General features: G+C 45.6%; 1 protein-coding gene across 33 annotated transcripts in view; it reads right to left on the reverse strand.

Moving 5' to 3' along the window:
• Positions 1–21,050, reverse strand: part of SFI1 (SFI1 centrin binding protein) — a 115,366-nt gene that overhangs the window by 64,177 nt on the left and 30,139 nt on the right. For 24 of the 33 annotated variants that reach the window (XR_013399239.1, XR_013399240.1, XR_013399244.1 and 21 more), the window contains 2 exons: positions 7,722–7,832; positions 3,776–3,870 (listed from right to left, as the gene is read on the reverse strand). Coding sequence is in view for 23 of the 33 variants with exons in the window: in XM_028827786.2 (XP_028683619.2) it covers positions 3,776–3,870; positions 7,722–7,832 (206 nt within the window). In the remaining 10 variants the exon portion in view is untranslated. Of the gene's footprint in view, positions 1–3,775; positions 3,871–7,721; positions 7,833–20,805; positions 20,869–21,050 lie in introns of all 33 variants that reach the window. The other 9 variants (XR_013399246.1, XR_013399245.1, XR_013399237.1 and 6 more) reach the window with 1 other exon arrangement.

Here is a 21,050-nt window from a genome sequence, read left to right on the forward strand (position 1 = left end):
GCAAGACACCCCCCATCTTAAAAAAAAAAAAAAAAAAGATGTTGGCATGGACACAGAGAAAGGGAACACTTTAACACACTGGTGGTGGGAATATAAATTAGTTGAGCTTCTATGGAAAACAGTATGGAGATTTCTCAAAGAACTAAAAACAGAACTACCATTCAACCCAGCAATCCCACTAGGGGAATATACTCAAAGGAAGAGAAATTATTATATTAAAAAGACACCTGCACTCGTGCAGCACTATTCTCAACAGCAAAGTCATAGAACCAACCTCAGCATCCATCAACGGATACAGAAAATATACACTACAGCCGGGCGTGGTGGCTCATGCCTGTAATCCCAGTACTTTGGGAGGCCGAGGCAGGCAGATCACTTGAGGTCAGGAGTTTGAGACCAGCCTGGCCAATATAGTGAAATCTTGTCTCTACTAAAAATAAAAAATTAGTCAGGCATGGGGGCACATGCCTGTAGTCCCAGGTACTGGATAGGCTGAGGCAGGAACAGAGCTTGAACCCAGGAGGTGGAGGCAGCAGTGAGCTGAGATCACACCACTGCACTCCAGCCTGGGTGACAGAGTGAGAAAGAAAAAGAGAAAGAGAAAGAAAAAGAGAAAGAGAAAGAAAAAGGGAAAGGGAGAAGGAAGGAAGGAAGGAAGGAGGGAGGGAGGGAGGGAGGGAGGGAAGGAAGGAAGGAGGGAGGGAGGGAGGGAGGGAGGGAAGGAAGGAAGGAAAGAAGGAAAAGAAAGAAAAGAAAGGAAAGAAGGAAAGAAAAGAAGGAAAGAAAGAAGGAAAAGAAAGAAGGAAGGAAGGAGAGAAAGAGAGAGAAGGAAGGAAGGAAGGAAGGAAGGAAGGAAGGAAGGAAGGAAGGAAGGAAGGAAGGAAGGAAGGAAGGAAGGAAAGAAAGAGAAGAGAGGGCCGGGCGCGGTGGCTCAAGCCTGTAATCCCAGCACTTTGGGAGGCCGAGACGGGCGGATCACGAGGTCAGGAGATCGAGACCATCCTGGCTAACACAATGAAACCCCGTCTCCACTAAAAATACAAAAAAATTAGCCAGGCGTGGTGGCGGCGCCTGTAGTCCCAGCTACTCGGGAGGCTGAGGCAGGAGAATGGCGGGAACCCGGGAGGCGGAGCTTGCAGTGAGCCGAGATCACGCCACTGCACTCCAGCCTGGGCGACAGAGCGAGACTCCGCCTCAAAAAAAAAAAAAAAAAAAGAAAGAGAAGAGAGAAGAAAAATATATACCATGGAATACCACCCAGCCATAAAAAAGAATGAAGTCATGCCCTTGGCACCAACATGGATGGAACTAGAGGCCATTATCCTAAGTGAACTCAGAAACAGAAAATCAAATATCACATGTTTTCATTTATAGGCGGGAGCTAAACAGCTGGTACTCATGGACATAATAGTGGAGATAATAAACACTGGGGACTCCAAAAGAGGGTAAGGGAGGGTGGAAGAGGGACAAGGGTTGAAAAATTACCTGTCGTGTACAATGTTCACTATTTGGGTAGTGGATACTCAAATCTCCACCGTTATGCAGTATACCCATGTAACAGTAATTTTTTTTTTTTTTTTTTTTTTTTTTTGAGACGGAGTCTCGCTCTGCCGCCCAGGCTGGAGTACAGTGGCCTGATCTCAGCTCACTGCAAGCTTCCGCCTCCTGGGTTTACGCCATTCTCCTGCCTCAGCCTCCCGAGTAGCTGGGACTACAGGCGCCCGCCACCTCGCCCGGCTAGTTTTTTGTGTTTTTAGTAGAGACGGGGTTTCACCGTGTTAGCCAGGATAGTCTCGATCTCCTGACCTCGTGATCCGCCCGTCTCGGCCTCCCAAAGTGCCGGGATTACAGGCTTGAGCCACCGCGCCCGGCCGTAACAGTAATTTTTAAAAACCCACAATTAAATGCCTGTATACACCCACTAGTATCGCCGAAGAAAAAATTTTAATGACAATACAAAGAGGTCAAGAGGATGTAGATAGAGCAAGTAGAACTCTCATGAATTACTGGTGGGAATGCAAAATGGTACAGCCACAATAAAAAAGTTTGCCAGTTACTTAGAGAGTTAAACTTAAGGCCAGGCATGGTGGCTCACACCTGTACTGCCAGAACTTTGGGAGACTGAGGCAGGTGGATTGCTTTAGTCCAGGAGTTTGAAACCAGCTTGGGCAACATGGCGAAAGCCCATCTCTACCAAAATCCAAAAAATTAGCTGTATGTGGTAGTGTGTACCAAAGTCTTAGAACTGAGTATCAAAAAGAATGAATCTTACTGTATGTAATGAAAAAAACAGGCCGGGCGCGGTGACTCAAGCCTGTAATCCCAGCACTTTGGGAGGCCGAGACGGGCGGATCACGAGGTCAGGAGATCAAGACCATCCTGGCTAACACGGTGAAACCCCGTCTCTATTAAGAAATACAAAAAAAAACTAGCCGGGCGAGGTGGCGGGCGCCTGTAGTCCCAGCTACTCGGGAGGCTGAGGCCGGAGAATGGCGTGAACCCGGGAGGCGGAGCTTGCAGTGAGCTGAGATCCGGCCACTGCACTCCAGCCTGGGTGACAGAGCGAGACTCCGTCTCAAAAAAAAAAAAAAAAAAAAAAAAAAAGAAAAAAACAACCAACCACCAAACAGCATAAGTTACTTACCAGTGAAACAGTGCATTTGGTGCAGTAACTGTGAGGCCTGGGTAGGAGCTTCTCATACTTTGGGAATACAGACAGGGGAAAGACCACTGGGCTAGGGGAGATCAAGGAAAGCTACACATTTAAATGGGCCGGAAGGAAGAACTACAGGGACAAAGATAGAAAGATAAGGAAGTGCACATCCAGTGTGTCAAGGGCAGACGGTGTAGAACAGAAGAGATGAAGACCTTGTGTGACATACCAAGCAGGGTTGACCTTACGTAAAGGAGTGACATGATCTTATCTATGTCTTACCACTCTTGTAGCTATGTGTACAATGAGAAGTAGGAAAAAATAAATGAGGGAGATTAATGAAGAGGTACTTATAACACTCTGGGAAAATGATGAGGATGACTCTCAGGAAGGAGCGATGCAAATATGACTGCAAGCGGTGCCTCAGAGGGCCATCTTAAAAGATTAGGTCAGTGATGACATGAGGCATGAGGAACAGACACCGTTCCTAAGTAAGTCTTCGTAGACAGGAAAAGTCAAAGGAACCGCAGGTGTAAGGGGGGGGGGGGAATTGACAGGTTGTACTGGTGACTTGCTGGGTTTGAGGGACCTTTAGGACATGCTGCTGCTAATGCAGTCTGTATTATCATTTTGAAACCCCACGTCTTTTCCCTTAGACTCTCCACATGTTTCACAGAGAAACCAGACTCTGACCAGAGCTAAAGTGGCCACAGTATCACTAAGGGACAACTTGAGCAAAGCAGATCAACAAAGAGCACTGCAGCTCTGCTCCAGAGTCTCTGGGCAACTTGACACAGCAAGATAGACGGCAGCCCCAGGCGCCATAGGAGAGTCCCAGCCAGCACACTGAACTCGTAGGCCAGGAACAGCCAGTCCATACAAATTCTGATTAAACGAGCTTTAAGCGCTCAAACCATGCCATATGGAGAAAACCACAGGGATCCAATCGTACAGGTGCCCACTCAAGAGATCACACTTTCTGAAAAATATGAAAGAGAATCAAACGAATCTTCCTTGGACCTAGAGTTATTTTTCTCTCTGAGACAATGTGCTTGTCCTTCCTATGACGTTCTGCACAGTAAATGTGAGTATCTTCTTCATACATGGACTTCTTTTTCTCACCATGAACCTCGGCTCTAATGTACTTGTTCCTCATCTCCTGCTGCTGACGCACATAGGTCTTCCAGGTCTGGAACATCAGGTTATACAGGTAATACCTAAGGACCCAAAAAAAGCAAACGGCATTTCTTTAAAATAAAACAACAGGCCGGGCGCGGTGGCTCACACTTATAATCCTAGCACTTTCAGAGGCCGAGGCAAGGAGTTCAAGACCAGCCTGGCCAATATGGTGAAACCCCATCTCTACTAAAAATACAAAAATTAGCCGGGTGTGGTGGCACACGCCTGTAATCCCAGCTACTCCGGAGGCTGAGGCAGGAGAATCACTTGAACCCAGGAGGCAGAGGTTGCAGTGAGCCAAGATCACGCCATTGCACTCAGCCTGAACAACAGAGCAAGACTCTGTCTCAAAAAACAAACAACAGCAAAACAACTCCTAATCCAACACACCAAGTCTGTTCTATACTCAGAAGAAATTAACAGTGACGCTTCTGATTTAAAAAACAAAAAACAAAAAAACCCATATCTGCACCAAAGCTAAAATTTCATTTCCTACAATCACAATGAACTCTATTCTCTTTGAAGAAGAGTCATTCTCCATACCTTAAAGTGTCACTGAGGAAGCAAAGGCTTGACTGCTCCAAGAATAAGCTGACTTTCATCATCCACAAATTCATGATGTTTGGGCCAGGCAGAGTAGCTCACACCTGTAATCTCAGCACTCTGGGAGGCCGAGGCAGGCAGATTACCTGAGGTTGGGAGTTTGAGACCAGCCTGGTCAACATGGTGAAACCCCGTCTTTACTAAAAATATAAAAATTAGCCACACGTAGTGGCATGTGCCTATAGTCTCAGCTACTCAGAGGCTGAGGCAGGAGAATCGCTTGAACCCGGGAGGCGGTGGTTGCAGTGAGCTGAGACTGCTCTACTGCACTCCAGCCTGGGTGACACCAAGACTCTGTCACAAATTAAAAAAAAAAAAAATCCATGATGTTTGGAAAGACAATCTTGTCTCTTTTTTTTAACACAGGGTCTCACTCTGTCACCTAGGCTGGAGTGCAGTAAGGTGAACATGGCTCACTGTAGCCTTGAGGCCTCCCTGGGCTCAGGTACTCCTCCCACCTTGGCCTCCAAGAAGCTGAGACTACAGGAACACACCACCACTCCCGGCTAATTTTTGTATTTTTTTGTAGAGGGGGCTTTTGCCATGTTCCCTAGGCTGGTCTCAAACTCCTGGGCTCAAGTGATCTCTTGCCCCGGCCTCCTAAAGTGCTAGGATTATAGGTGTGAGCTACGATGCCTGGCCGACAGTCACATCTTAATTATCTTAACTATCCACACTATAAAAAACATCACTTCTCGTTTGCACTACAACATGGTCATTGACGCCTTTTCCTTCTTCTTGATACATACGCCATACATTTTAAGACTTTTGTCTCTTCATATTTTCCTAGTTTTAAATATTTTATTAACATTCATTTTAAAAAGTTTTTTCTTTTTTTGAGACAGAGTCTCACTCTGTCGCCCAGGCTGGAGTGCAGTGGCATGATCTCAGCTCACTGTAACCTCCGACTCCTGGGTTCAAGCAATTCTTCTGCCTCAGCCTCTGGAGTGGCTGGGGACTACAGGCACATGCCACCATGCCCAGCTAATTTTTTTTTTTTTTTTTTTGAGACGGAGTCTCGCTCTGTCGCCCAGGCTGGAGTGCAGTGGCCGGATCTCAGCTCACTGCAAGCTCCGCCTCCCGGGTTCACGCCATTCTCCTGCCTCAGCCTCCCGAGTAGCTGGGACTACAGGCGCCCGCCACCTCGCCCGGCTAGTTTTTTGTATTTTTTAGTAGAGACGGAGTTTCACCGGGTTAGCCAGGATGGTCTCGATCTCCTGACCTCATGATCCGCCCGTCTCGGCCTCCCAAAGTGCTGGGATTACAGGCTTGAGCCACCGCGCCCGGCCCCAGCTAATTTTTTTATTTTTTTATTTTTATTTTTTGGAGACAGAGTCTTGCTTTGTTGCCCAGGCTGGAGTCCAGTAGTGCGATCTTGACTTACTGCAGTCTCTGCATGCTGAGTTCAATGAATTTTCCGGTCTCAACCTCCCAAATAGCTGGGACTACAGGTGCATGCCGCCACGCCCAGCTAATGTTTTCTGTATTTTCATTGAGATGGGGTTTCACTGTGTTGCCCAGGCTGGAATTTTTATATATATATATTTTTAATAGAGACGAGGTTTCACCAATGTTAGCCAGGCTGGTCTCGAAATCCTAACCTCAAGTGATCCACCCGCCTCAGCCTCCCAAAGTACTGGGATTACCAGAGTGAGCCACCACACTCGGCCTTCCCCATATATTCACTACTGCAATTCCTAGGCCTTGATTTCATATTCTATCTGCTTACTAAAACAACTCAGTGCGTCTATTTTAATCTGAAATATCCACAAATCAGAACTCTTGTTCCAAAGAACCTAGACAAAGAAATGACTACAATAAGAGTTAATACCATTTTAAATATACAATCTATAAGAAATGACATTCAGGTTTTAAAAAAAGGTCTAAAAATGTATATTTGATATAATAATTCTCAACTGTTACTTTCCCCTTCACTTATCCCTGGGAATGTGAATATCAAGGATTAAGAGTTTTTTCTTTTCTTCTTTGTGTGTGTGTGTGTGTGTGACAGGATCTAGCTCTGTTGGCCAGGCTGGAGTGAGTGGCACAATCTCGGCTCACTGAAATCTCTGCCTCCCGGGCTCAAGCAATCCGCCTGCCTCAGCCTCCCAAGTAGTTGAGACCACAAGCGCACATCCCTACACCCTGTTGGTATTCTGTACTTTTTGGTAGAGATGGGGTTACATCATGTTGCTAAGGCTGGTCTCAAACTCTTGCGCTTAAGTGATCCACCTGCCTCGGCATTCCAAAGTGCTGGGATTACAGGCATGAGTCACTGTGCCTGGCCTCTATTTTCTTAATATTCTATGTTGGGCATATATTTTCTCCCACAATCAATGTAAATTAGAACAACTTATTATTTTTAAAACAGGGTGGTTTCATGCCTGTAATCCCAGCACTTTGGGAGGCCAAGGCGGGAGAATCACCTGAGGTCAGGAGATTGAGATCAGACTGACCAACATGGAGAAACCTCATCTCTACTAAAAATACAAAATTAGCTGGGCATGGTGGCGCATGCCTGTAATCCCAGCTACTAGGGAGGCTGAGGCAGGAGAATCACTTGAACACAGGGGGCGGAGGTTGCAGTGCACCACTGCACTCCAGCCTGGGCAACAAGAGTGAGATTCCATCTCAAAAAAAAAAAAAAAAAAATAGGCCAGGTGCAGTGGCTCACGCCTGTAATCCCAGCATTTTGGGAGGCCAAGGCGGGCACATCACCTGAAGTCAGGAGTTCGAGACCAGCCCAGTCAACATGATGTAACCCTGTCTCTACTAAACCTACAAAAATTAGCTGGGCATGGTGGCACATGCCAGTAATCCCAACTATTCGGGATACTGCGGCAGGAGAATTGCTTGAACCTGGGAGGCGGAGGTTGCAGTGAGCCAAGATCGTGCCACTGCACCCCAGCCTGGGCAACAGAGTGAGACTCTGTCTTAAAACAAACAACAAAAAAAAAACCCAGAATACTTTCAGAATTAGAAATTATATAGAAATGAAAATCACTGGGAAAATCCCATTCAAACTATTAGCATAACCAACACATACTGGTTACCTGAATTAGAGGTGTGGGAGGTGTGTGTGTATGTGTGTCTGTGTGCACGTGCCCAGCATGTGCATGCATGCTTGGGTTTAATTTGGAACTTTGATCTTGCTAACTCTAAAAATGATTTGAAGAAAAACAAAAAGTGATCCAAAGTTTGCTTCTTTTGACCATAAACATGCCAACACATAATCATCTGATAATGTGCATCAGTAAAACTGAAGGGGTATAACACGAAACCTGACCTGTAGTGACAGTCAGCTCGAACACAGAGTTTCCACTCATGATGGAAAACCCACCACTCTTCTTTCCATTCTTCGAAGACCTTCCGTAGTAATCGCTGCTCATAGTAAAATCTAGAGCAATACAAAAAAATCATATATATATATGATGATGTTGGAGCTAACATCTCTTCTCAAATCACAGTTTCATATTGTTGCCTTCTCACAAAAAAGTATGGCCAGGCACAGTGGCTAACACCTGTAATCCCAGCACTTTGGGAGGCCGAGGCGGGCATATCACGAGGTCAGGAAATCAAGATCATCCTAACACGGTGAAACCCCATCTCTACTAAAAACAAACAAACAAACAAACAAACAAAAAATGAAAACACCAGCTGGGCGCAGTGCCTCACGCCTGTAATCCCAGTACTTTGGGAGGCCAAGGCGGGTGGATCACAAGGTCAAGAGATCAAGACCATCCTGGCCAACATGGTGAAACCCCATCTCTACTAAAAATGCAAAAATTACCTGGGCACGGTGGCACGCGCCTGTAGTCCCAGCTACTCAGGAGGCTGAGGCAGGAGAACTGCTTGAACCCGGGAGGCAGAGGTTGCAGTGAGCTGAGACTGTGCCACTGCACTCCAGCCTGGTGACAGAGCAAGACTCCGTCTCAAAGAACAAAAAGTAAACACCAAGATAGATTAAAAATAGAGGCCAGGCATGGTGGCTCATGCCTGTAATCCAAACGCTTTGAGAGGTCAAGGTGGGAGGACTGCTTGAGGCCAGGAGTTCAAGACCAACCTCGGCAACATAGCAAGACTCCATCTAGGGCTGAAGTGGTAGCTCATGGCTGTAATCCCAGCACTTTGGGAGGCTGAGGCAGTTGCATTGCTAGAGTTCAGGACCAGGCTGGGTGACATGGTGAAACCCCGTCTCTACAAAAAATAAAAAATTAGCCAGGCACAGTGGGGGCATGCTCTTGTAGTCCCAGCTACCTGGGAGGCTGAGGTGGGAGGATCACTTGAACCCAGGAGGCAGACGTTCCAGTGAACTGAGATTGCACCACTGCACTCCAGCCTGGGCGAAAGAGTAAGAGCCTGTCTCAAATACAAGAAAAAAAAAAAGGCCAGACACGGTGGCTCACACCTGCAATCCCAGCACTTTGGGAGGCCGAAGTGGGCGGATCACAAAGTCAGGAGTTCGAGACCAGATTGGCCGGCATAGTAAAACCCTATCTCTACTAAAAATACAAAAATTAGCTGGGCATGGTGGTATATGCCTGTAGTCCCAGCTACTCGGGAGGCTGAGGCAGGAGAATCGCTTGAACCTGGGAGGCAGAGGTTGTGGTGAGCCGAGATCGAGTCCCTGCACTCCATCCTGGGCAACAGAGTGAGACTTTGTCTCAAAAAAATAAATAAATAAATAAGATAGAATAAAATAAAATAAAACACTCCATCTCTACCCAAAAAATAAAAATAAAAAAATTTGTGACGATGTCTCACTACATTACCCAAGCTGTTCTCAATCTCTTGGGCTCAAGCGATACTCTCACCTGAGCCTCCCAAAGTGCTGGGATTACACACATGAGCCACTGTACCCAGCTCTGAAATTTTTTTTTTTTTTTTTTTGAGACAGAGTTTTGCTCTTGTTGCCCAGGTTGGAGTGCAATGGTGTGATCTCTGCTCACCGCAACCTCTGCCTCCTGGCTTCAAGCGATTCCTCTGCCTCAGCCTCCTGAGTAGCTGGGATTACAGGCATGCGCCACCACGCCCAGCTAATTTTATTTTTTGTAGAGACGGGGTTTCTCCATGCTGATCAGGCTGGTCTCAAACTCCTGACTTCAGGTGATCCGCCTACCTCAGCTTCCCAAAGTGCTGGGATTACAGGCTTGAGTCACCGCGTCCGGCCCCCCCAGAATTTTTTTAGTTAGCCAAGTATGGAGGCATGTACCTGTGGTCCCAGCTACTCCAGAGGCTTAGATGGGAGGACAGCTTGAGCCCCAGAGGTCAAGGCTGCAGTGAGCCATGAATGTGCCACTGCACTCTGGTCTGGGCAACAGAGCGAAACCCTATCTCTTAAACAATCAAAAAAACTTAAAAAGAGGGAAAATAGACATATTTGGCTTTTTCAGGTCAGAATCTCAGAGCTACTTAAACCAGAAATGAGGTTAAAAATTTTCTAATATTGATTTTACTGATTAAAGATGTTAAAGTAAAATAAAAATCTGACTTTTCTTTGGAGACAGGGTCTCGCTCTGTTGCCCTGGCTGGAATGCAGTGGTACAGTCACGGCTCACTGCAGCCTTAACATCCTAGGCTCAAGTGATCCTTTCACCTCAGCCTCCCAAGTAGCTGCGACTACAGACATGCTCCACTACTACACCTGGTTAATTTTTTATTTTTTGTAGAGGCAGGGTTTCACTATGTTACCCAAGCTAGTCTTGAACTCCTGAGCTCAGGTGATCCTCCTCCCTTGGTCTCCCAAAATTTGACTTTTCAAATACCATAAAGTGAATTGAAAATTACTATTTTTAATTTTTTATTCACCAGAATGAAAAATATTTTTATTACTAAAAAGTAGGAATGTCTTATTTACAAACATATGAAATTAAAGTTATAAAATAAGTAAATGCCTAATAATATTCCTAGTACTTAACAGGAACATACGATATGAATTTAGCTGAAATCTGAAGAGGGGAGTTACAAACAACAGCAAAAGATGAGTAAGAGAAATTCGTCAGGAAAAAGGTAATAAGGAACACAGAAGAGCAGTGACAGATGGTGTTGATTTTTAAAAATTTTTTTTGTAACAGTCTTGCTCTGTCACCCAAGCTGGAGGGCAGTGGCATGATCTCTGCTCACTGTAATCTCCACCTGATGGGTTCAAGTTATTCTCGTGCCTTAGTCTCTCAAGTAGCTGTAACTCCAGGTACATGCCACCCAACCGAGATAATTTTTTGTATTTCAGTAGAGACGGGTTTTCACCATGTTGCCCAGCCTGGTCTCACACTCCTGAGCTCAGACAATCTGCCCACCTTGGCCGCCCAAAGTGCTGGGATTACAAGCATGAGCCACCGCACTGGCCTGTCAATCACTTTGAATTTCTTTTCATGGTTCTGCAGGTTACTAACATGTTGCTCCTCCTAATCCACTCATAGTTTTGTTTTAATTTGAGACAGAGTCTCGCTCTGTTGCCCAGGCTGGAGTGCAGTGGCACGATCTCAGCTCACTGCAAGCTCCGTCTCCCAGGTTCTAACGATTCTCCTGCCTCAGCCTCCTGAGTAGCTGGGACTACAGGTGCATGCCACCACGCCCAGCTAATTTTTGTACTTTTAGTAAAGATGGGGTTTTGCCATAATGGCCAGGCTGGTCTCGAACTCCCGAGCTCGGGTGGACCACTGGCCTCAGCCTCCCAAAGTGCTGGGATTACAGGCGTGAACTACTGCGCTCAATTCCACTCACGGTTTTTTTTTTTTTTTTTTTTTTTTGAGACGGAGTCTTGCTGTGTCACCCAGGCTGGAGTGCAATGGCCAGATCTCGGCTCACTGCAAGCTCCGCCTCCCAGGTTCACGCCATTCTCCTGCCTCAGCCTCCCGAGTAGCTGGGACTACAGGCACCCGCCACCTCGCCCGGCTAGTTTTTTTTTTGTATTTCTTATTAGAGACGGGGTTTCACCGTGTTAGCCAGGATGGTCTCGATCTCCTGACCTCGTGATCCGCCCGTCTCGGCCTCCCAAAGTGCTGGGATTACAGGCTTGAGCCACCGCGCCCGGCCCCACTCACGGTTTTTAAAAACTAGCTTACAAAGACATACATAAGGGAATTCACCTCACTATTGCTTATAATAATAACAAGAGAAGAGTGAAACCCCACAAATACCCATCAAAAGAGGACAGGTTAATAATACAATTCAATCAATGCCATGCGCTCATTTTCTATGAATGAGGCAGACCTACGGGTACTGAAGGGACAGATGCCTCAGAAAGTGATTTGGTGAAAAAATAAAATCACTGCACGGTATGTATAATATAGTATGTTTTTTAAAAAATTAGGTCAGGCGCAGTGGCTCACATCTGTAATCGAAGCTCTTTGGGAGGCCAAGGCGGGCAGATCACTTGAGGTCAGGAGTTTGAGACCAGCCTGGCCAACATGGCAAAACCTACCAAAAATACGAAAATTAGCTGGGCATGGTGGTGCATGCCTGTAGTCCCAGCTACTTGGGAGGCTGAGGCACAAGAATTGCTTCAACCCAGGAGGTGGAGGTTGCAGTAAGCTGAGATCAGGCCACTGCACTCCAGCCTGGCTGACAAAGCAAGACTCTGTCTCAAAGAACGAATGAATAAATAAATAATATAATATATATATATATTTTTTGAGACAGAGCTTCCCTCTTGTCGCCCAGTCTAGAGTGCAATGGCACGATCTCAGTTCACTGCAACCTCCACCTCCCGGGTTCAAGTGATTCTCCTTCCTAAGCCTCCCATGTAGCTGGGCTTACAGGCATACATGACCACGCCCAGCTAATTTTTGTATTTTTAGTAGAGACAGGGTTTCACCACGTTGGCCAGGCTGGGCTTGAACTCCTGACCTCAGGTGATCTGCCTGCCTCAGCCTCCCAAAGTGCTGGGATTACAAACATGTGCCACCGCACCCGGCCTAATTTTATGTATTTACAGCACCCATATGTTGGAATACATCAAATATATACACACACACACACACACACACACTTGTGTACATATAAACAAGCATGTGTGTATGTATACATAAATGATTATATCATACATATTAAAAGCCTGAAAAGACTCCAGAATATCAAACTAATGCCAGTGGTTCTCTCTTGGGGAAGGGGGGATTATAGGAGACTGGCTCCTAAACTGTACATTTCTATAATATTTGAAAGATTGTTGAACAGATTCATTCACAATTCTTTTTTTTTTTTTTTTTTTTTTTTTTTTTTGGAGACAGAGTCTTCTCTGTCACCTAGGCTGGAGTACAGTGGCGTCATCTCGGCTCACTGCAACCTCTGCCTCTAGAGTTTAAGCAATTCTCCTGCCTTAGCCTCCTGAATAACTGGGATAACAGGCACACGCCACCACGCCCAGCTAATTTTTGTATTTTTAGTAGAAACGGGGTTTCACCATGTTGGCCAGGCTGGTCTCGAACTCTTGACCTTGTGATCCGCCTGCCTCGGCCTTCCAAAGTGCTGTGATTACAGGTGTGAGCCACTGTGCCCAGCCTACAATTCTAAAAAACTGTAATAAAAAGGAACCATTTGCACATGGTAAAATGAACATATCCATTTACCTCCTTCCATTCCCCATGCCGCATTAAATAACAGCAAATATATTCAAAAAGGTGTCAGCCTATAAAGACCAAGAGAATAGGAGAAAGGGTGACAGCCAAGAGCTGTCAACAAATTTTAGTCAATTTTAGGCAAGAGAGCTGCAGATGAATCACCAGATAAAGGAGATAATTAAGTGTCTTGTTGTGGGGGAAGAAGGGAGACAAGAAGCACCCACCTGGTGGCACAGGCTCCCCAGTAAGGGGTGGAAATGAGAAGTATCAGGAGACGAGGAGCTGTGGACTGAGATGAAAACACAGGATTGTTTACAAGCCTGTGTGTCAGAAGCGGTTAGACCCCTGGATCCCATTATTCACTCAAGCAGAGACTCAGGTATATCTTTGGAGAAGCGAGCCACAGGAGAACTGGACTCCAGAATACTAGGCAAAGCTTGGGAGATGGTCCTAGACCAAAAGTCTACATACTGAACAATGAGACCTACCATCCCTTTTCCTGCTTGCAGCCAAGCTTATAATTAACACCTTCGGCTGGGCGCAGTGTCATGTTCATAATCCCAGCACTTTGGGAGGCCAAGGTGGGTGGATCACTTGAGGGCAGCCCGAGACCAGCCTGGCCAACATGGCAAGACCTCCATCTCTACTAAAAATACAAAAATTAGCCAGGCATGGTGGTGCATGCCCATGGTCTCAGTTACTTGGGAGGATGAAGCAGGAGACTCACATGAACCTGAGAGGTAGAGGTTGTAGTAAGCTGAGATCATACCACTGTACTCCAGCCTGGGTGACAGAGTAAGATTCTGTTTTAAAAAAAAACAGAAAAAAAAAACCAAACTGTAGGCCGGGCACGGTGGCTCAAGCCTGTAATCCCAGCACTTTGGGAGGCCGAGACGGGCGGATCACGAGGTCAGGAGATCGAGACCATCCTGGCTAACACGGTGAAACCCCGTCTCTACTAAAAATACAAAAAAAAAATAAGCCGGGTGAGGTGGCGGGCGCCTGTAGTCCCAGCTGCTCGGGAGGCTGAGGCAGGAGAATTGCGCGAACCCGGGAGGCGGAGCTTGCAGTGAGCGGAGATCTGGCCACTGCACTCCAGCCTGGGCGACAGTGCCAGACTCCGTCTCAAAAAAAAAAAAAAAAAAAAAAAAAAAAAAACACACCAAACTGTAGGCCGGGCATGGTGGCTCACGCCTGTAATCCCAGCACTTTGGGAGGTTGAAGTGGGTGGATCACAAGGTCAGGAGTTCGATACCAGCCTGGCCAAAAGGGTGAAACCCCATCTCTACTAATAATACAAAAATTAGCCAGGCATGGTGGTGGGCACCTGTAATCCCAGCTACTCAAGAGGCTGAGGCAGGAGAATTGCTTGAACCTCGGAGGCGGAGGTTGCAGTGAGTCAATCGCGCCACTGCACTCCAGCCTGGGTGACAGAGCAAGATTCAGTCTCAGGAAAAAAAAAGTTAAATAAATAAATACAAATTTAAAAATTTTAAAAATTACCACCTTCATCTCCATCCCACCCCATACCAGGAGTTGGAGGGTGTCTCTTTTGTCTGGGGAAAACTGATCAACCTAAGGGGAAAGGTCTTCAGAGACACAGACAGCTAGATTCCCTGGTGAAATCTACCCCAAAGCCTATAGTGAAGCCTTCAAGTTGTAAGTCCTCATGCTTACATATAAAAGCTTCTGGCTGGGTGTGGTGGCTCACACCTGTAATCCCAGCACTTTGGGAGGCCGAGGCAAATCACCTGAAGTCAGGAGTTTAAGACCAGCCTGACCAACGTGGTGAAACCCCATCTCTACTAAAAATTCAAAAAGTAGCCAGGCGTGGTGGTGCATGCTTGTAATCCCAGCTACTCGGGAGGCTGAGGCAGGAGAATCACTTGAATGCAGGAGGCGGAGGTTGCAGTGAGCTGAGATTGCGCCGTTGTACTCTAGCCTAGGCAACAGAGTGAGACCTTGTCTCAAAAAAAAAAAAAAAAAGGCTTCTAAAATTAGCTTTTTAGGGCCCTGCTGTTTTTTTTTTTTTTTTTTTTGAGACAGAGTCTTGCTCTGTCACCCAGGCTGGAGTGCAGTGGCCAGATCTCAGCTCACTGCAAGCTCCTCCTCTCGGGTTCACGCCATTCTCCTGCCTCAGCCTCCCGAGTAGCTGGGACTACAGGCACCCGCCACTTCGCCCGGCTAGTTTTTTTTTTGTATTTTTTAGTAGAGACGGGGTTTCACCGTGTTAGCCAGGATGGTCTCGATCTCCTGACCTCGTGATCCGCCCGTCTCGGCCTCCCAAAGTGCTGGGATTACAGGCTTGAGCCACCACGCCCGGCCATCTGCTGTTAAATATAAACAGACAATATAAGAATCTCTTGACATTTGAGGAAAGGCTCCAAAATGGCACAGTGACCAAAAACGCAAAGAAAAAAGGATCTTAGAAGACACACAGTGTAAGCAGATAAAAATCTTAAAAACAAACCACATTATCCTCAAAAAATTTTGAGCCTCCAGGATACTATTAAAAAGAAAGGAAACATGCAGAGAACAAAAGCAGCTTTTAGAAATTAAAAAGGGAACATGCAGAGAACAAAAACAAGCTCTTGGAAATTAACAATATGACAGCAGAAATGAAAAAAAAATCTATAGGTGACACAAAAAGTTGGTTGGTCTTGTAGGCCACGGTAAGGACTATGGGCTTTTACTTTCAGCAGGAAGCCACTGGAAGTCTGACAGAAAGATGTGACTTGATTTACTCAGACTACCTACTGAGAAGATACTGACTAGGGGCAAGACAGGAAGCAGGAGACCAATGAGGAGTCACTGGAGTCACTTGAGGGAGAGATGCTGATGGCTTGCACCAGGTGGTAGCTACTAGACGTCTCAAAAGTGGCTGGATTCTGAATGCATTTTGAAGGTTGAAGCAATATGATTTTGGCACTTCACATTTTAAATTGGGGTGTGAAAGAATAAGAGGTGTGAAGGATGACTTCACCATTTCTGACCTGAGCACTTGGAAGGATGGAGTTTCCCCTGAGAGGGGGAAGATGACGATTTCAGTTTTGGAGATACTATGGTGTGACACCCAGTGGAGCTGTCACGTATGTAAAAGTCCAGAGTTTCAAGGCAGAGGTCTTGGCTGGGCATACACATCTGAGAATTACTGTGAGATCTGATGAGATTTCGGCTGTGGGGCAGCTAGAGAAGCAGTGCAAAGACTAGGTGTTGGGGTATTTAGATGAGGAAGAAAACAAAGGAGAGTTAGAAGGGGCAGTCAAACGGGTAGGAGAAAAAACAAGAGGATGGTAACTAGAAGCTGGGAGAAGAAAGCGATTCTAGAAGAAGGAAATGATGGACTCTCTAATGCTACCTGGTAGGTCAAGTTAAAGAAAGTTTAGGAATTCATCATTGACTGTAGCAAATTTAGTGACTTTAACAAAAACAGGAGAAATTCATCATGTGAAACACAGGAGAGGCTGCAGCAGTCAGTGACATTTCTGAAGTGAGGGTCTTTGATGTCTAGGTGCTACCCAAGCCATATATGAAGCTGCCTTAATATGTGAGTTGTGCCATTCACAGCTAAGTAGTTGGAAATCAATCTCATGAAGCCCACTAAGACTGAATATCCGCACCCCAATTTTGACCTGCGGGCGCTGCCCCGTGACTCCCACTAAAACCCATTAAGAAGCTGTGTCCTTAAGGACTGAAGAAAAATTATACTCTGGAGAAATTGTACTTAAAAAAAAAAAAATGGATGGCCGGGCGCGGTGGCTCAAGCCTGTAATCCCAGCACTTTGGGAGGCCGAGACGGGCAGATCACGAGGTCAGGAGATCGAGACCATCCTGGCTAACACGGTGAAACCCCGTCTCTACTAAAATACAAAAAAAATTAGCCGGGCGAGGTGGGGGGTGCCTGTACTCCCAGCTACTCGGGAGGCTGAGGCAGGGGAATGGCGTGAACCCGGGACGCGGGGCTTGCAGTGAGCTGAGATCCGGCCACTGCACTCCAGCCTGGGCAACAGAGCCAGACTCCGTCTCAAAAAAAAAAAAAAAAAAAAAAAATGGTTAAGGATGGGTGCAGAGGCTCATGCTGTAATCCCAGCACTTTGGGAGGCTGAGGCAGGTGGATCATCTGAGGTTAGGAGTTCAAGACCAACCTGACCAACATGGTAAAACCCCGTATCTACTAAAAATACAAAAAATAGCCAGGCGTGGTGGCGCATGCCTGTAGTCCCAACTATTTGGGAGGCTGAGACAGGAGAATTGCTTGAACCCAGGAGGCGAAAGTTGCAGTGAGCCAAAATCCCACCATTGCACTCCAGCCTAGGCAACAAGAGCGAAACTCTGTCTCAAAAACAACAACAAAAAACAAAGCTAAAACATTAAGCACATAAAGGCATTATTCTGCAGTTTGTGGCATGGTATTATTCCCGCCCAACACACCTAAAATTGAGAAATAAATAACTCAGTATGGAAAAAGACTAAAAACAAAGATCAGGATGCCCAGTGTTCCCCCAAGTAACAAAGAACCCACTTGATTTTAACAGATTGATATTTGATATTGATATATAGATATTGGAAAATAACTATCCCTTCACAAGTTTCTAAGTCAATGGAAACAGTATCAAAATTCTAATTTCGGTAGCTGCTTAGAAAACAAATATTCTCACTCTATCATTTTCTGTAACTTGCAAAATTGAGGCCTACAGGTGTAACTATCCTCAGATCAAATAATTAGGTAGGGCCTGGGTTACAACCAAAGCTCAGGTCTCCTTAATTCTAGTCCAGTATTCTTTCCTCTACACCCAGCCACCACTGAAGAGCGAAGACGTGAAAAACAGCACAATGCAAATGTTTTAAAGCAGTGTAGCAGTGTCAGCTAGCAGTCACTGGTAACCCAACACCCACGGCCAAGCCCTTTTTCTCATCAGTATCCACTACAGAGGACAGGAAGATTTCTTTCCCAACCTCCTCTGTAGCGAAAGGTGGCCGGTGACAAAACTCTGGCCAATGAGGCAGAAGCAGAATGTGGTGGGGAACTTCCAGGGAAGTTTTCCTTCCTGATAAAGAGATCAAATGGACGCCTCCCTTACCCCCACCTTCCTGCGTAAAGTTAGAACAGTCATCTTGCAACTACGAAGTGTCACCTATGAGGACAAAGGGCCAACGTGCTAAGGATGTTGAACTAGAAAGGTACTAGAAGCCTGAGCCTGAAACTACATGACTGAACAGTTGAAGCAATACCAGTAACTGCCAATCTCCAGATGGCTTGTTTAAAAAAAAGAAAGTAAATCCCCTCATGCCTATAATCCTAATACTTTGAGAGGCTGAGGCAGGGAGGATCGCTTAAGCACAGGAGTTCAAAACCAGTCTGGAAAACATAGTGAGACCCCTGTCTCTAAAAGTAAAAAAATTTAACAATTTTTTTTTAAAAAAGGAAAAAGCAAATCTCAATTTGTTTCAGCCATTGTTAGACTTTCTCTTAAAGTCAGTGTACTTCTAACATACAATCAGCATTTCCCAAGGACTTGGAAAGCATTATTTGAAGTGAGGTTCCCAGTCAAATATGGTTCAAATATCGATAAATAAAATTGCGTAAAAAATGGATTTCAGGGCTGGGCATGGTGGCACACGCCTGTAATCCCAGCATTTTGGAAGGCCATGGCAGGTGGATCACCTGAGGTCAGGAGTTCAAGACCACCCTGGCCAAAATGGTGAAACCCCTTCTCTACTGAAAATACAAAAAATAGTAGGGCATGATGGCGTGTACCTTTAATCCCAGCTAACCAGGAGACTAAGGCAGGAAAATTGCTTGAATCCAGAAAGTGGAGGTTGCAGTGAGCCAAGATTGTGCCACTGCACTCCAGCCTGGGCAACAAGAGCAAAACTCCATCTCAAAAAAAAAAAAGACAAAAAACAAAAACCAAAACAACTAGATTTTAGGAAAATAGTGGAGGTAGCAACACAGTTTTCAATCTTTGGATCCCCAAGTCGCATCTGAGAAACCTAACAATAGGAGAACCCCAAAACAGCCAATGAGTAGTCACTGGAAGGTAGAGACGCCCAATTTGAGATGAGCAGCTGAAACTATAAGTTTTATCCTCTCCAGCACCAGGGCTCACACAAGAACTGAAACAGCTAGAGCAGTCCAGCCCCTAGGGAATCTCAAAACTGACCTGCCAGGGTACCCTTCTAGGACAGGGCTTCATATGGAGGAGAAACAGCCACGGGTAGAAAAAAATTTGAGCAGGGGAGGGTCAAAAGAGACAAGGAAAAAGAAGATCCAGACCAAGTGTGGTAAGGGAACAAAACCAGGATACCCCATAAAAAAAGCCACTATATTTCTGAACCCTAAACAAAAACAACAGAAGCAGTTCTATGAAATTAGTAAAAATTAACTGAACCTTGACTCACTCTAAAAGCTCAGGATAATAAGGCAAGTGTGGTGGCTTGTGCCTACAGTCTCAGCTACTTGGGAGGCTGAGGCAGAAGGATTACTTGAGCCCATGAGTTCAAGGCTGCAGTGAGCTATGATCACACCACTGCAGGGCAATATAGCAAGACCTCGTCTCTAAAGAATATATAAAGACATAAATTTAAATATTAAAATTCAGGAAAACTAATTTCACATAAAAATAAGTAATAAAATTAGCCGGGCATGGTGGTGCACATCTGTAATCCTAGCTACTTGGGAGGCTGAGGCAGGAGAATCGCTTGAATCCAGGAGGCAGAGGTTGCAGTGAGCCGAGATCGCGTCACTGCACCCCAGCCTGGGCGACAGAGTGAGACTCTGTCTCAGCAAAAAGAAAAAAAGAAACAAACAGACAAAAAAAGGCCAGGCGCAGTGGCTCACGCCTGTAATTTGAACCCTTTGGGAAGCTAAGGCAGGCGGATCACAAGGTCAGGATTTCGAGACCAGCCTGACCAACATGGTGAAACGCCGTATCTACTAAAAATACAAAAATTAGCTGGGTGTGGTAGCGCGCATCTGTAATCCCAGCTACAAGGGAGGCTGAGGCAGGAAAATCGCTTGAACCCGGGAGGTAGAGGTTGCAGTGAGCCGAGATCACACCACTGCACTCCAGCGTGAGCAACAGAGCAAGACTCTGTCTGAAAAAAAGAATAAAAATAAAAATAAAAAAGTATTTGAGGCTGGGCGCAGTGGCTCATGCCTGTAATCCTGGCACTTTGGGAGGCTGAGTTGGGCAGATCACCTGAGGTCAGGAGTTTGAGACCAGCCTGGCCAACATGGTCTCTACTAAAAATAAAAAAGTTAGCTGGGTATGGTGGTGCGTGCCTGTAGTCCCAGCTATGTGGGAGGCTGAGGCAGGAGAATCGCTTGAACCCATGAGGCGGAGGTTGCACTGAGCTGAGATCATGCCACTGCACTCCAGCCTGGGCGACAGGGTGAGATGCAATCTCAGGAAAGAAAAAAAAAAAAAAAAGCATTTGAAGTTACATGAGGAAAGAAGATAAGGAGCAGAATAACATGCATATAAACACAAGTATGTCAGAAAGATTTGTCCACAAAAAAGAAAAAAAAAAACCTTGTTCATAATCTCAAAACGAGATAAAAGATTATAAGAAAATAAATTCAAAGCTTCTGAAAACTAAGACAAGCAATGTATCTTCAAAAGAGCAAAAATTAGACTGACAGCTTAAAAATGGAAGCCATAAGACAGTGATGGAATATCTTCCAGGTGCTGGGAAAAAACCAGCAGCCCAGACTCCCATACCCAGTGAAAATATCCTTCAAAGGTGAAGATGGAATAAAATATTTTTAGACAGACAAAATCTGAGAGAATTTCTCACCAGCAGACCTACCTGAAAGAAAATACTCTGGGACCTTCTAATGACAGGAGAAGGAAAATTATCACAGACAGAAACCTGGAGATGTGAGAAGAAAAAGGGCAACAGAAAGGGTAAATATTTGTTGTAATGTTGGGGCAAAAAAAGAAAAATAAATGAAAAAGGAAGGGTAAATAGGGTAAATATGTGAATAAATCTAAATAAATATTGGCTATACACAATGAAAATAATAGGCTGGGCACAGTGGCTCACGCCTGTAA

The sequence above is a fragment of the Macaca mulatta genome, chromosome 10, assembly GCF_049350105.2.
Source record: "Macaca mulatta isolate MMU2019108-1 chromosome 10, T2T-MMU8v2.0, whole genome shotgun sequence".
NCBI lineage: Eukaryota > Metazoa > Chordata > Mammalia > Primates > Cercopithecidae > Macaca > Macaca mulatta.